Below are 14,877 nucleotides of genomic sequence, written 5' to 3' on the forward strand. Positions count from 1 at the left end.
AAATGTTAATGCGTGTATTAGTCATTTACAGTTCTCATTCTCGGAGTGGAAACGTAGTTTATGGAGTTCACAACCTGCTAGACATGTGAGAAACAACTTTTAGTTCATTTCAAACCATAAGAGAGTTGTCCATTTTTTCCCATTGTCTTTTGTTTGGAGCGATTAATGTGAGCAATGAGCATGTTCTTGGTTTCTCGGTCCTGATAATGTCGTGCACCAAAACAGTTACACGCGATAGCATATACAATTGTTGCCCAATGAATGGGCTGACAAGAGCACAGAAACCAGTTGAGGAGCTGCAGGGAGAAAACCAGCTGAAAATAGGCTCTGTATGCTGTGTGCGTGTGATAGCTGGGTTGGATAAATAAGATGCATGATGACTAACGAAAATACACAACGGACAATTTAATTCCACTCAATTATGCTTATTAACCTATAGACCGATAAGGATGACGTCAAATGTATTTCTATCAATGAATTGTTTTATTTATAATTAAATGGGATTTTTTCCCCCTTCAGTTATTTTGACCGACAACAGTTTTATTTATCTTCATTTTTATTCACGTCAATTGCCGGCTAACGGATACCCTGGTGTGTGTGTGTACATTCCTGCATATATCTCAAAGCCATACTATGGTCTGCAGTTTCCTGCCACAGGGGTTTAGCAGAGGAGACAATAGTTGGACTGGAGTCCTGAGGGAGTTTATAATATACACACACAAATCTCTGTCTCAAGTCAATTTGTCCACAGCTCCGAGTTGGTCAATCTGACCTCCATACCGAGGGGGAAATAGCTCCATCAATACACTTCATTCTTAAAGGCGACGCAATCTGACTGGAGACAGGAGAAGCATGGAACAAGTAGCAGCACAATCTCACACGACTGAGACGGCATATTTTTCCCCTCGAGAAGAACGGCCCGTCTGTGATGACATTGAATTGAGCAAAGAGAATGTTTCCTTGGATCTGAGGTCAAGTGGGTCAGACAGTTCCATCATCAGAATGAGCTCTCAGCACACTGGGCCACCTCTGTGACAGACACTGTGTGACCCCATATTAAAAACCCTTCACAGTACACAGTTCGGCACCACACTAATCTGATAATCAACGAATAGCAGAGGGGAATGTCTTGACATGTGGCTGTGGTCTAAATGACTCCAGTGTGCTTCCCTCACTGTTGAGTCAGACGCCTGTGTCTGTGCGGCGAAAGGGGGTGGGGGGGAACTCTGACCTGCTTGCTTGGGTTCATGGAGACCACACAGAGCCGTGTCTTCGCCCCTCTGTCTGGGGGTGTGTGGTGGTGATGGTTATAGGCCGCTAGGTGCTTCGCCCCTCTGTCTGGGGGTGTGTGGTGGTGATGGTTATAGGCCGCTAGGTGCTTCGCCCCTCTGTCTGGGGGTGTGTGGTGGTGATGGTTATAGGCCGCTAGGTGCTTCGCCCCTCTGTCTGGGGGTGTGTGGTGGTGATGGTTATAGGCCGCTAGGTGCTTCGTGTGCTTTTCTATTAAACAGGGTCTTGACAGACATGGTTCTGGGTCAGAAGGGGGTATTTTGTACAACCCCTCTCTCACTCATTCCTTCGATGCTATTCAAGTCTTTCATTTTGTCATTTAATAACATGCACCTCTCTTTGTCAGAAAGGATGCGTTTCAGTTGCAGGACACACACACAGCACTGCTCTAATTAAGTCATTCAAAAACAGTCGTTCACAAAGCAGTGGGAAGGAGGCTAAAACCAAAACATGCACCCAGGGGGGGGTCCCCAGGACCGTGTTTGGGAAACCACAGGGTTTGTATTCAACCAGCTAGCCATTGTAAAGCAGCTTCTACGGTTCCATCACTATTGCACCAGCATCTACAAAACAAACAAAGACTAAAAACCAAGCTCTTGTCCTCGTGTTGAAGTTCTGGCCTGTGTGTGTGTGCGCATTGCAGCACCCCTAACTGGGGAAACAGCTCGTAGACACGAGCGGTCTTAGGTCCCTTACATAGTGGGTCATATCAACGTGACGAACCGGTCCGCGCTGGACGTTTATTTACAGTCTCACACATTTGAAACGAGCAACTGTGAAAGATTGAACTCCCACTGAGAAGTAAACTTGAGAAAAAGAACACCAAGGTGTCAGATATGGAAGGTTACAGTGAGTAGAACAGGAGCGTATACTGGAGTCCCCTTCTATTTCCTGTGTCTTCACACCCTCAACCTCCTCCTCCCCTGCTGCGGTCCTGCCCACACCTCTACACATTCACACCATACAAGGCATGCTTAAACCCTTGTTTCCAAGAGAAGTCAGCATCGAGACTTACCAACTTGGACTGGTCCTTCCTCCCAACCACAGAGAACCACATGGTGAAGATAGTTCCCACTCGGCTAGTGCCGGCTGGAGCTCGGGCAACAAGGGGCAGATCACAGCCCAGATGTACTCACAGAGAACAAAACTAAACAGCTAACGAAGGAGAGACCAGGTGTGGAGCAGCGAGTGAAAGATATCTCTACTCCACATCTTACTGTTGGACCCATATGGCAAATATCAGCAGCTAGTCGGAGTAGGAAATACCATATCCAGACGGTTACGTAACCGGTCCACCAGCGCTAGCCCCCGCTACTCTGCAACAGTTTGGGTAAACTTCCCAGCTGTGTGTTCTGCACCAGGCAAATCTATCATTACTCTGTCTTTCTTTCTCATTCTGCCTTGTGCCTTCCTTCTACCCCTCCCATTTCTCTCCTTCCCTCCTGCCGCTCCCCCCATCCGTCCTTGTCTTACACACCACCTCAGGTTGAAAATAGCAGTAAAAACACAGGGGATGTGGCCACCTCAAACTCCAGAACTTTGCTTTGAAAATAAACAGTTCATGAAGGTCCCCCCTCTATTCACAGCCTCCTCTTCCTCTCATACGCCCAGTAAGACACTCACATTACCCACACAGACCAAACCGGGTCAGAACTGGGCTAAAGCTGGGCCAGCTGCAGGTCAGTACCCAGGCCAACACCACCTGGGTAAAATGTTAACCAACTAATTCCCCACTGCAAATGACGACGCTAGGACATGATGGTTAGGACCAGGGACGGCTGAAACTGTCAGTCAGAAGACAAATTTGCTTACTGCTGTTTTGACTTCCAATTTGAATGTTTGCCAAACAGACAGACACAAAGAGCGATCTGTTTCAGTAAAAAACATCCCTCAGAGAGAACAGTGAGCTAACTCTGCAGGTAGAGGAACCATGACAGTCGCTTAGTCACACACACACTATCAACAAAAGGCTGCCTGCTCTGCCGATCTCTCTTCTGTCATCCCATCATTATCCAGAGTTAAAGCAGGAAAATGTAAGGCTCTTACATCCATCCACACGGCTAGAAACAGCATGTTCCACTGGCATTGTTGTGGACTCGAAAATGAGGACACACTCAAAAAACCTAGAGGCAACAGCAGGCAGGCCTCTTGACAACGTCTGAGATAAGGGCTTAATTTGGATTATTTATGTGTTCACTAGGCAGTAAGTCTGCTCAAGCATGGACGCAACAAATGTAATTCAATGTTTCTGGCTTGTTTCTGTAGAGTCTGTTTTTCACATCGCTCAGATAGCACTTCCCTTCCAGTCAGGAAGTCACAAACCTCTTCCAGGAGCACTACTGTGTACCGACAAAAACCGTTTAGCCTAAATACTAAAGGACACGATTAAGAGATGTCTTACCTTGGCAGCCACAATGCTGAGGCCCATGCCATTGTGCTTCTTCAGGGTGACCGTCACAACTTCCGGTTCCTTCCGCATTTGCTGCAACGAGAAGAGAGAGCAATTTTAGCTCAGGAAAAATCTTATCAACTGGGTTAGCTGGAGTGCAGTTGGTGTCAATGGTGGGATCCGGTCAGCTGGTCAGTCAGGCTTCTAAAAGGACTCTGAGCTGTCTCTCTGGGACGCTCCTCTGGCGGAATGAGGCTCTGGAGGAGGAAGCAGGGGGATAGAGAGCAGAGCAGGGTCGTCATACAGAGAGAGTGCCGGGTTGGGGTGACCGCAGCGAGAAACGGCGGGTGCTGGAGAGGAGTCAAGAATGAAAGCCATATGCGCTTGGCTCCAGAGGCTCTCAATGGGCTCATTTAAAAAGGAGGGCTGCCTGGAAGCAGGGCGGGAGAGGGAGGGAGAGAGAGAGAGTGAAAGCGAGAGAGCAGTGCTTCCCACACAAAGAGGCACACAGACAGACAGCCTCTCCTCCCTTTGGCACTGAACACATTGACACTCAACAGCCCCAAAGACACAAACAACTCTTCTCTCAGCTGAAGAGCTATGCTATACTGCCACATAGTTCAGAGACAACGAGAAAGGGAGAGAGGACACAAAGCCACATTAAGTAACAGGGCTGTGGTTGCATTTCTCATCGTGTGATGTGGTGCAGAACAAGTCTTTCTGAATGCCATTGGAGTGATTCACCAAGTGCTAGAGGGGAAGGGCAATGGTGATGCAGGGGTCAGCTGGCTACAATGAGGAAACAATGCATTCATTCAGGCAATAGCAATTTTGCAGTTAAGAGACTAACTCATAAACACCTGCCAATGAGAGTTTTTCAGAGAGAGCGAGCGAGCTTCCTGAGTTTTAGTACCACAACCGCTCTTCTAAAAAGTCTGACTGCACTAGGCTAGCAACAGTTACACCTCCTGTCTGGACTAGTGATCAGGGAAACCTAGACACCTGGGGTGTATTTATTGTTGAATTCCATTGAAAAACATTGTCTGTTGCAAAACGTTTTGGAATAAACAATTTCTGCAGCAAAACGTTTTGGGAACTGACAAAACTTTTTTTTTTTTTTGCAACGGAATCCAACAAATGAATACACCCGATTGTTCTTCTCATCAGGGATCCCCTGTGTGTCTCTGGTGTGTCTGATTAACCCTGTAATGGCTGTTAATAGGAGAACATCATGGAACACTACAGTAGTGATTCTGGAGCAAGGCAGTGGTAACATGAGGCTGGGGTTCCTGGCACACAACCAAGAAGCCATTAATCAGAACCTCAGCGGTGTTTAAACGGTTTGGACGCCCTCCCTCTCCCCGGTCCCGCCACTACTGTGGGGGCTGACGCCCACCCTGAGCTGACCTGGGGTTTAAAGCATGAAAAAGGAGAGCGGGGGGAAAAACAGGGCAATTATGTAGGAAGCGGTGGATTTTAGGGGGTTTTGTGTGATTAGTGTGAGGAGAAGGGTATCATTTGTTGCTGTTCCACAGCCCCCGGTCACTAATTGGCCTCTGTGGTGTAATTGGTGTTGACTGAAATCAAGCAGGAGTGAATGAGTGAGTGTCAGGGTAGAGTACAGCAGTGATTACATGACTGCAGTATGGGACAGTAAGGCTGTCCATACGGTCCTTACATAAAGCAGGAGCCGTACCAAAACATCGTCACAAACATACATGGTGAGTAACAAACATGTTTAAGTATCATAATACAGTTCAAAGCAGCAGCCTATTCCCTCTGCACTTAGTGACTTAGCACTATGACGACTAGCCACTACTCCGCATAGCCATGACGACTAGCCACTACTCCGCATGGCCATGACGACTAGCCACTACTCCGCATAGCCATGACGACTAGCCACTACTCCGCATGGCCATGACGACTAGCCACTACTCCGCATAGCCATGACGACTAGCCACTACTCCGCATGGCCATGACGACTAGCCACTACTCCGCATAGCCATGACGACTAGCCACTACTCCGCATAGCCATGACGACTAGCCACTACTCCGCATGGCCATGACGACTAGCCACTACTCCGCATAGCCATGATGACTAGCCACTACTCCGCATGGCCATACAGCAAGAAAATGGTCTTTGCCTTGCATAGTTCTACAGTTGTAACGTCCAGTGGGACACCTACCAGGTCGGAGTTGTCTGCAAAGAAGTGGCTGTCGCAGTCGGCTCCTTCAAAGTGGATGGTCCAGGTGCCAGGGGAGCGGGGGTGAGGGGTTAGCCGACAGAATCCTGCACAGGACAAGAGAAAATCACAGTCATCTTCTTCTACTACTTACGACATATCTGAGACTACAGTCACACGGTTGCACAAACTGCTCTAGGAATACACCTCCCTCTCTCTCATAAGCAAACACAATGAAAAGGACAGGCGCAAACAGCTCTCCAGTCTTCTAGACTCTTCTTACATACTACATTCCACTGCCAACAGAACAAACACGGGCCAGCTCAGCCTCTGATTGGCTCCCAACGACAGAACACAACCCGTGTGACATTCTGGGAATGGAACTCAATCGTGTTTTTTTTCTCTCTCCTCGACACAAGTACCTCTCTGACAAAGGGGGTCCAGGAACTCCTGGAATCCGTTGGGAATGTTGCGCACGACGTCGCAGGAGTAGCCGTCCTCGGGCAGTAGGAAGGGCAGTTGCAGGTCGGGGTCCTCCTCCAGCTGGACCTCTCGGCCGTCGCTACGGGCCAGCTCATCTGCCGTGTTCTCCGCCACGGCAACCACGTGGTCTATCAGCTCCTATTGGGAGACACCAGATAGACCAATGAGGGTTTCGTTCGAGCAGACGGTTAACTGTCTAATAGTCCACCGAATGTTTCCTCAAAAACCCTCCATGTAGAATCAGCAACCTCACCTGGGGGGGGGGGGCTATGAAGATCAGTCAAGTGGAGAGCTTAGCTAATGTTCCCCCAAAATGTACAGGACAAACTCCAACGCATTACAACGACAGGAGGAGATGTGTGTTAAGCAATGCTTCAAATCGCAACCCCCTATTTCTCATCTTTGGAGACATTCATTCATAGTCACTTACTGTAACTGTAGTGTGTGAATAGAGCAGTGTGTGTGTGTGTGTGTGTGTGTGTGTGTGTGTGTGTGTGTGTGAAGGGAGATGAGTGTCTTCATGTCTTACGGGGGGGATGTAAGGCTCGTCGGGAGCACAGTGGTAGTTGGTCATGAGGGCGTTGAGCTGCAGGGAGTTCAGCTTGAAGCAGGTGTTGTGGATGTTCTGCACGTCCTGCATGGAGTACTTGTCCATGGTGAGGAGAGTCGTAGCCTGGGGAGGAACAACAGGACAGAGTGCTATTAATGACTTGATTTACAGTGACCTGTGGTCCACAGTGAATGGTTTCCCCTACAAATTTCCTTAGGCAGGGTCCCGAAGACCCCTTAAGCATCATACAGAGCTGCTGACAAGTGTTTTTCAACAGAAACCACTTGACAAGTAATCCTTGGCGGTGAAAGGGCATACAGTAAGTCATGGTCTGGAAAACAGTGGGTATCTAACAGCCCTATCAGGATGTGCCTTCCTGGACAATGGTAGGATGGATCCTACCTGTACGATGCGACTGAGGTGGCAGTCGGCGGCCAGCTCCAGGCCCTGTTTCTCTGCCCAGGCCTCGATGTGGCTGAGCTGCTGGCGGAGGATGGCGCCCCAGTAGTGTGAACACAGCCCAGAGTCGGCCTCCATCGCCAGCTTGTTGAACAGCCACATGTTGATGAAGTGGAAGAGCTGCGAGAACAGCTGGATGGTCAGCGCCGCGTTGACACGGCAACGGCGCAGCAGCGACATGGCGCCCGTCAGGGTGTGCAGTACGTCCTCTGTGAGAGGAGGATAAGGAATGGGGGGGGGGGGGGGGGTCATCAGGACTAGTGAAGTCAGCATTGACCCTTGGGTCTAATACCATTAAAGTCCATAGGGAACATGAAGAAGTAGAAGAAATTCTATCAACGTTTCAGTTTCAGTATTAACACATTATACAGTACATCTCCACTAGAGTGACATTCTGTGTGGCTGTAAATGCACTGGTAACAGACCCCCACCCCCCCCCACTGTGGCCTGGCTGACAGTAGTTGACGTACACAGTAAGAGTATCAGTGTATGAACAGAAGTGAGTCACCTATTTTGGGCCTCTGAGGGTTCTGTTCCTCTGGGTCATCCAAAAACGCAGGCATGTAATTATTCAGGTCAGACTGCAGACACTGAACCAGGTACCTGAGACGACAACAACAAACAGTACATTGGTTCTGAATAGTCCAAACGGCTATGGACAAACAAAGACGCACACAATGCATATACGGCCAACTACGCGAACCAAACTTTGCACATGTTCACTTGCACAGAGAGACACACAAACACAAAAGACAGACACGAATGGAGAAACAAACTTCCCCTGCTCTGCAGCCTTTAGGGGACTTCCCCTGCTCTGCAGCCTTTAGGGGACTTCCCCTGCTCTGCAGCCTTTAGGGGACTTCCCCTGCTCTGCAGCCTTTAGGGGACTTCCCCTGCTCTGCAGCCTTTAGGGGACTTCCCCTGCTCTGCAGCCTTTAGGGGACTTCCCCTGCTCTGCAGCCTTTAGGGGACTTCCCCTGCTCTGCAGCCTTTAGGGGACTTCCCCTGCTCTGCAGCCTTTAGGGGACTTCCCCTGCTCTGCAGCCTTTAGGGGACTTCCCCTGCTCTGCAGCCTTTAGGGGACTTCCCCTGCTCTGCAGCCTTTAGGGGACTTCCCCTGCTCTGCAGCCTTTAGGGGACTTCCCCTGCTCTGCAGCCTTTAGGGGACTTCCCCTGGAATACCACCATAAACCTGTAGTCTGGCCAGCTCAGCCATCACTCTGATCTACTCTGGGGACATCAAGCAGCAGTTTTCAGCTGACTATTCCAGGGAGTGGCGAGCAGGGGAAACGGAGGACAGAGGGCCGTGGAGAGTCTAAAACTACTGTGTTTTTACTGGGACCTGTCACCAGGCACATCCAACCCTGCCCCAGCCTGGCCAATACAAGCCAGGCCTGGGACATTCCACAAATTCACCGCTCCACTTCCTGCATCCACACAATGGCTCCAGAAATACCACTTTCTCCAGATCCTCACATGGTCTGAGATGAAGCAATATAAAACATGGCAACATGAATAAAACGCTAGATCAACAGCTCACGGTTGAGGTCAGGCAGAAGTTGGCACAGACAGCTATGCGCTATCTACAACACAGGCAGCAGACGCCTAGATTTTGATTTATCTCGCAGGAGAGTCAATGACAGCAGTGGCGGGGAAGGTCACATTTGGATCTATCATTTGCTTAATCATTTCCCAATTATCGCATGACCATGAATGGGAAGGTTTCCTGCGGCTCACATGTGGTTTGCGTTAGCCCTGATGGCGTACACAGCACGGTGTGGGACTGCTGCACCACTTGGTCAACACACAGACACAGCTGGGAGCAGGATAACCTAAAGCCTTGTGTTTAGATCACGGACGGGATAATGAGGACAAGGAAAGGATCGGAGGAGGGGCAGGAACAAGGAGGGAATCAGGGAGGGAGTGGTAAGAAGGGAGGGTATAAGGACAGGTCAGCTTGGACTAGGACAGGAAAAGAGGCAAGACATTAACAGGGTAAGGAGTACATAATGGGGCAGGAGCAGAGACAAGGCAGAGGTAGTATAAGGTTCGACAGGAGCACCAAACTAAACTAGAGAGGCCCAGGGTTAGGAAGGAGACAGGGGCCAGAGCGTAGGGAGGAAGTCTGGTCACTCACTTGAAGGCCATCTGGACGAGGTGTGCCAGCACGTCCTGGGCGTCCAGTGTGATGCGCGACAGGTCCTTGTCCTGTTTGATGAAGTTGAGTAGCTCTGAGGCATTGGCCATCCAGAAGGCCAGGGCCCCAGCGATGTTCTTCTGCTTCTGGAATACACCAATCACAGAGCAGGACAGGACAGAGAGAAAGAGCGAGAGCAGGGGTCAGAGGCAGGGTAGAACACAGAGAGGGGTCACTCTCTCAGACTCACAGGCATGAGCAGTAGCAGCACTCCAGGGATAGACTTGTGCCAGACACCCCACCCGAGACCCACAGAACCAGACACTGGCCCCAAGCTACAGCCTCTCCCAGAGGGGAACAGGTCCCTGACTTCAAGGTCAGTTTTAGAGGAAGGGCCCTTTGCAGAGTTGGCTACTGGATTAACAGGCTCTTTGGCATATTACAGTGGCAGTTTCTGTACCACTCCAGGCACAAGTGGCACGGAATAAGCACAGATCTAAGTTCAGTTTACCCTCCCCAATCCTAACCGGAACCATTTGGGGTAAACTGACCTTAGAATATCGTTTAGGGGGAATTTCATTCAACTTTTCTTTTCTAGCAGTTCTTTGCCAGTCCTCTGATTTAAATAGTCTCTACTTCACTCTAGCAGCATCCATCTCTGCACGGGCCCAAATATTCTACATCAACCAGTATACAAACAATATTTTGTTGGGATGGACATTCAGCTCAGTCCTCATGTACAGTGCCTTCAGAAAGTATTGACACCCCTTTACATTTTCCACATTTTGTGGTGTTACAGCCTCAATTTAAAATGTATTAACATTAAGATTTTGTGTCACTGGCCTACACACAATACCCCTTAATGTCAAAGTTTAATTGTGTTTTTTTAATATATTTTTTTACAAACTAATTAAAAATGAAATGCTGAAATGTCTTGAGTCAATACATATTCAACCCCTTTGTTATGGCAAGCCTAAATAAGTTCAGGAGTAAAAAATGTGCTTAACAAGTCGTATGGACTCACTCAGCGTGCAATAATAGTATTTAATGTTATTTTTGAATGACTGCCTCATCTTTGTACCCTACACATACAGATAATAAGGTCCCTCTGTCGAGCAGTACATTTCAAACAGATTCAACCACAAACACCAGGGAGGTTTTCCAATGCCTGGCAAAGAATGGCACCTATTAGTAGATATTTTCTGTGTTTAAAAGCAGAAATTTAAGCATGATTTTATTTATTATACTTCAGAGGAAGGAAACCACTCAGGGATTTCACCATGAGGCCAATGGTGACTTTAAAACAGTTAGAGTTTAATGGCTGTGATAGGAGAAAACTGAGGATGGATCAACAACACTGTAGTTACTCCACAAAAGAAGTGAAAAGAAAGAAGCCTGTGACAAATACAAATATTCCAAAACATGCATCCTGTTTGCAATAAGGCACTTAAGTAAAATTGCAGAAAAATGTGGCAAAGAAATTAACTATGTCCTGAATACAAAGTGTTGTTTGGGGCAAATCCAACAACACATTACTGAGTACCACTTCATATTTTCAAGCATGGTGGTTGCTGCATCATGTTATGGGTATGCTCATCATCGGCAAGGCCTAGAGAGTTTTTTAGGATAAAAGAAACAGAATAGAGCTAAGCACAGGTAAAATCCTAGAGGAAAACCTGGTTCGGCCTGCTTTTCAACAGACACATTCACCTTTCAGCAAGACAATAACCTAAAACACAAGGCCAAATATACAGTGATGTTGCTTACCAACACGACATCGACTGTTCCTGAGTAGCATAGTTCGGTTTTACTTAAAATCGACTAAAAATCAAAAAGCAAGACTTGAAAATGTCTGTCGAGCAATGATCAACAACCAACATGGAAGAAGTTAAAGAATTATGAAAAAAAAAAGTTGTGCAAATATTGGACAATCCAGGTTTGCAAAGCTCCGACTTTCCCAGAAAGACTCACAGCTGTAATCGCTACCAAAGGTGATTGTAATTTGTATTGACTCAGGGGTGTTAATATTTACATAAGATATTTTTCTATTTAATTTTTAATACATTTGTAAAGATTTCTAAAAACATGTTTTCAGTTTGTCATTATGGGGTATTGTGTGTAGATGGGTGAGAAAAATCACTTTAATCCATTTTGAATTCAGGCTGTAAGAACAAAATGTGGACTAAGTCAAGCAATATGAATCATTTCTGAAGGCACTGTATTTTACCCTGTAAAGCTGTTCTTGAACATCTCTAACATTTAGCAGAGATGATCAAGAGAAAACTATGAGGCGGCAGTAAGCGCTTCAGAGCCCAGTGTCTGGTCTGTGTGATGAGTTAATGTCCATGTCCGCTTGACACAAAGAAAAAAGGGATACACAAGGTCCGCCCAACGTGTCTCGGCCGGCACTGGCCCCTGTGTATTCCACACTTGTCTATCCCCGCAACGAAACGACAACACCCTTTCAGAACGGCCACAGAACGCATCCAAAAGAACAACGTTAAACAGACGTCAAATAAAAAAAAAATGTAAAGGGAAAAATTCAGCAAAAGAACAGCGGGGTTTGTCGCTCATCCACACTGAAGTGCAGTAAAGCAGGAGGTCACATGACATTAATTCATTAAAATGTTGCCACAATCAGAAAGATTTGTTGTGGTTGTTTTTAGTAAGACATGTTCCAGGTTGCTGAATGAGGGTTATTATGTTGGCGTTTTAGAGTCCAGCTGTCGGAGGAGGGATTATTTGGCAGTTTGGGTTGGTTGAGGGTTTTGGAGGGGTTTCTGCTATGGAGAAAAGAAGCATGGAGGACTGAGCAAAGCCGGACTGAGCCGATAGAGGGAGAGACGGCGTGAGAGAGGTAAGAGAGAGACTTCTACCCCCCGAGCAACGCGTTAGGTGTCCTACCTGGGCCCCTTCAGGAATCTCCTGTCACAGAGAGGGGAGGGGAAACAGACAGACACATCCCACAGGACAGAGAGAGACTGTCAACAACAGCCAAGGACAGAGATTGACACAGGCATGTCAACAAAACACACAACAATAAATCTCTATAACTTAGGATGTTCCGTTAACAAAAAGTGATGAGGTCTTTTGATTAAATTAACTCCCGAGATTAAGTTATGAGCGTTTGCTGCTAAAAACTGGCAGCATATACTTTTGCATGTATCCAAAATGATTTATTCCTGTAGGAGGCAGAGGCGTGTGTGCAGATGATTATTTAAGGAACACAGCCTAAATATCCAATGTCCCTTACGGAGGTTTAAGACTTGGACTTCCAAAATCATCTGGATGAAAACCACCTTTAAAACACGATTTAACGACTGTAATCCTGATTCATGTAGGACTCACGCAGAGCAGACATGGGGAGATTTCCCTAATGCTCCTGGTGTGTTTGTCCGTCTCAGACACTGTTAGTGTGTAGACACATAATCATCTATTAATAAAACAGACTACACTCTACATGGAAGTTGAGACTCTCTTTAGGGTTGCATATCGAGATGGGATGAGGCATCCCATAAGGACTGACCAGACTAACCACACATCTTCGCTTCCTCGGAGATGGACGGCATTATGTGGAGTCAGTCATAACCTACTGGGTTTTATTGTTTTGGACTATTTTGGCCATTTGGGTTTTTCACAAAACTCCAGGGTTGGTGTCCCAGAGTATGGGTGTTCCTGCTACGCATTTGGGTTTTATGTGTTGGCTGAGAGGGCTTTTGGAAAACCACAAGGACCCTGTATTTCAGTGTGTTCCAGTGAATTCATTTAAAGGGCCATGCCTTGTTTAAATCATTATGGAGGGGGACACAGAGACGCTGGACAGACAGACAAACACAACGTGGGATTTGCATCTATACAAAATATTCTCTGGAAAGGACCTGGATGAATAAATTAAGATATTACTTTGCAAGAGAAACTCTACTACTACCAGTACTACGACGACTACCAGTACTACGACGACTACCAGTACTACGACGACTACGACTACTACGACTACTACTAATACTACGACTACCAGTACTTACTACCAGTACTACGACTACCAGTACTACGACTACCAGTACTACGACTACCAGTACTACGACTACCAGTACTACGACTACCAGTACTACGACTACCAGTACTACGACTACCAGTACTACGACTACCAGTACTACTACTACCAGTACTACTACTACCAGTACTACGACTACCAGTACTACCAGTACTACGACTACCACGACTACTACTACCAGTACCATGACTACTACTACCAGTACTACCTAGTCAGCTATACTGAGTTTTTCTTTGGGGTTTGTTTTGGTCCTGGTACTCTGTATTTAGAGGGTAGTGGAATCAAGCATATATGCTCCAAGCCCTGGCTTCAACCCATGAAGGTCTTGCTGATTTAAAAACAGGAGAAGAGAAGGAGAGAGCGAGACGGCAGGGTGGACTCACCTGGATGACTCCTTCCATCATGCTCACCATCTTGTTAACGATGGCTATGACCTTGTGAGTGCGTTCCGAGGGACTGACGTCGGGCCGGTAGTGGCTGGACATGACGTAGCGACAGGTCATATACAGTACGTAGGTGGGGGACAGCTTGAAGTGCACCGTGGAGCTGTTGGTGTAGTTGATGATAGCCGACAGAAAGGCATCTTCGGCTGGAGAGGGCAAGACAGGTGACATCCACACGGGCAGACACACAGACAGGCAGGCAGACAGGAGGGGATAAGGTGTGAGTTTACATGACATCGGTCACACAGGTGATATCAGTCTGGCTTTAAAGAAACTAACTAGCTTCAGGTTCACCCAGGAGTCTCAGTGTGTGAGCTTGTTACAGTAGGGACTCAGATGGGCTTTGTGATAACATTGTCCCCCAAACACAGTCTTCCCGGTTCCTCAGCAAGGGTTGTTTGTAGTGCATTGTGACAGATGTGAGAGAGCAAACCCCCTCTATTGGAAATCAAAGGCCTCTGCTCTCTCTGCTCCCTAGCCAAACACATGAGCTCATAAAACTCCAAATATACAACGACTGACTGAGCCGGGCCCAAGACTGCAGAGTCCACAAACAATGTTAGGCATATGAAAGAGCTTGAAAGGCAGTTAAAATGGCTTAAATTAATAAAGATATGCCGAAGGATGGAGAGAAAGCCCATCTGCCATGAAGTTGTATCACATGGGAGAATCATTACATGTCATTCACAGAGCAAAATTGGGTTACGCTCCCTATTGATTAGAAGGGGAGGAGAGATGGGGGAGATGGAGGAGAGAGGGGGAGACGGAGGAGAGAGACGGAGGAGAGAGGGGGGAGACGGAGGAGAGAGGGGGGAGACGGGGGAGAGAGAGGAGAGAAGGAGGAGAGAGGGGAGAGATGGAGGAGAGAGGGGGAGATGGAGGAGAGATG

The 14,877-nt window shown here is 47.5% G+C and overlaps 1 protein-coding gene across 15 annotated transcripts in view; it reads right to left on the reverse strand.

Annotated features, from left to right (window-relative positions):
• Nucleotides 1-14,877, reverse strand: part of LOC109885485 (afadin) — a 125,738-nt gene that overhangs the window by 30,102 nt on the left and 80,759 nt on the right. For 8 of the 15 annotated variants that reach the window (XM_031800976.1, XM_031800982.1, XM_031800975.1 and 5 more), the window contains 8 exons: nt 13,929-14,134; nt 9,492-9,637; nt 7,863-7,957; nt 7,298-7,563; nt 6,875-7,018; nt 6,285-6,483; nt 5,866-5,969; nt 3,692-3,772 (listed from right to left, as the gene is read on the reverse strand). In XM_031800976.1, coding sequence (XP_031656836.1) covers nt 3,692-3,772; nt 5,866-5,969; nt 6,285-6,483; nt 6,875-7,018; nt 7,298-7,563; nt 7,863-7,957; nt 9,492-9,637; nt 13,929-14,134 — 1,241 coding nt within the window. Of the gene's footprint in view, nt 1-3,691; nt 3,773-5,865; nt 5,970-6,284; nt 6,484-6,874; nt 7,019-7,297; nt 7,564-7,862; nt 7,958-9,491; nt 9,638-12,395; nt 12,417-13,928; nt 14,135-14,877 lie in introns of all 15 variants that reach the window. The other 7 variants (XM_031800972.1, XM_031800974.1, XM_031800977.1 and 4 more) reach the window with 1 other exon arrangement.

The sequence above is a fragment of the Oncorhynchus kisutch genome, linkage group LG21, assembly GCF_002021735.2.
Source record: "Oncorhynchus kisutch isolate 150728-3 linkage group LG21, Okis_V2, whole genome shotgun sequence".
NCBI classification, from domain to species: domain Eukaryota; kingdom Metazoa; phylum Chordata; class Actinopteri; order Salmoniformes; family Salmonidae; genus Oncorhynchus; species Oncorhynchus kisutch.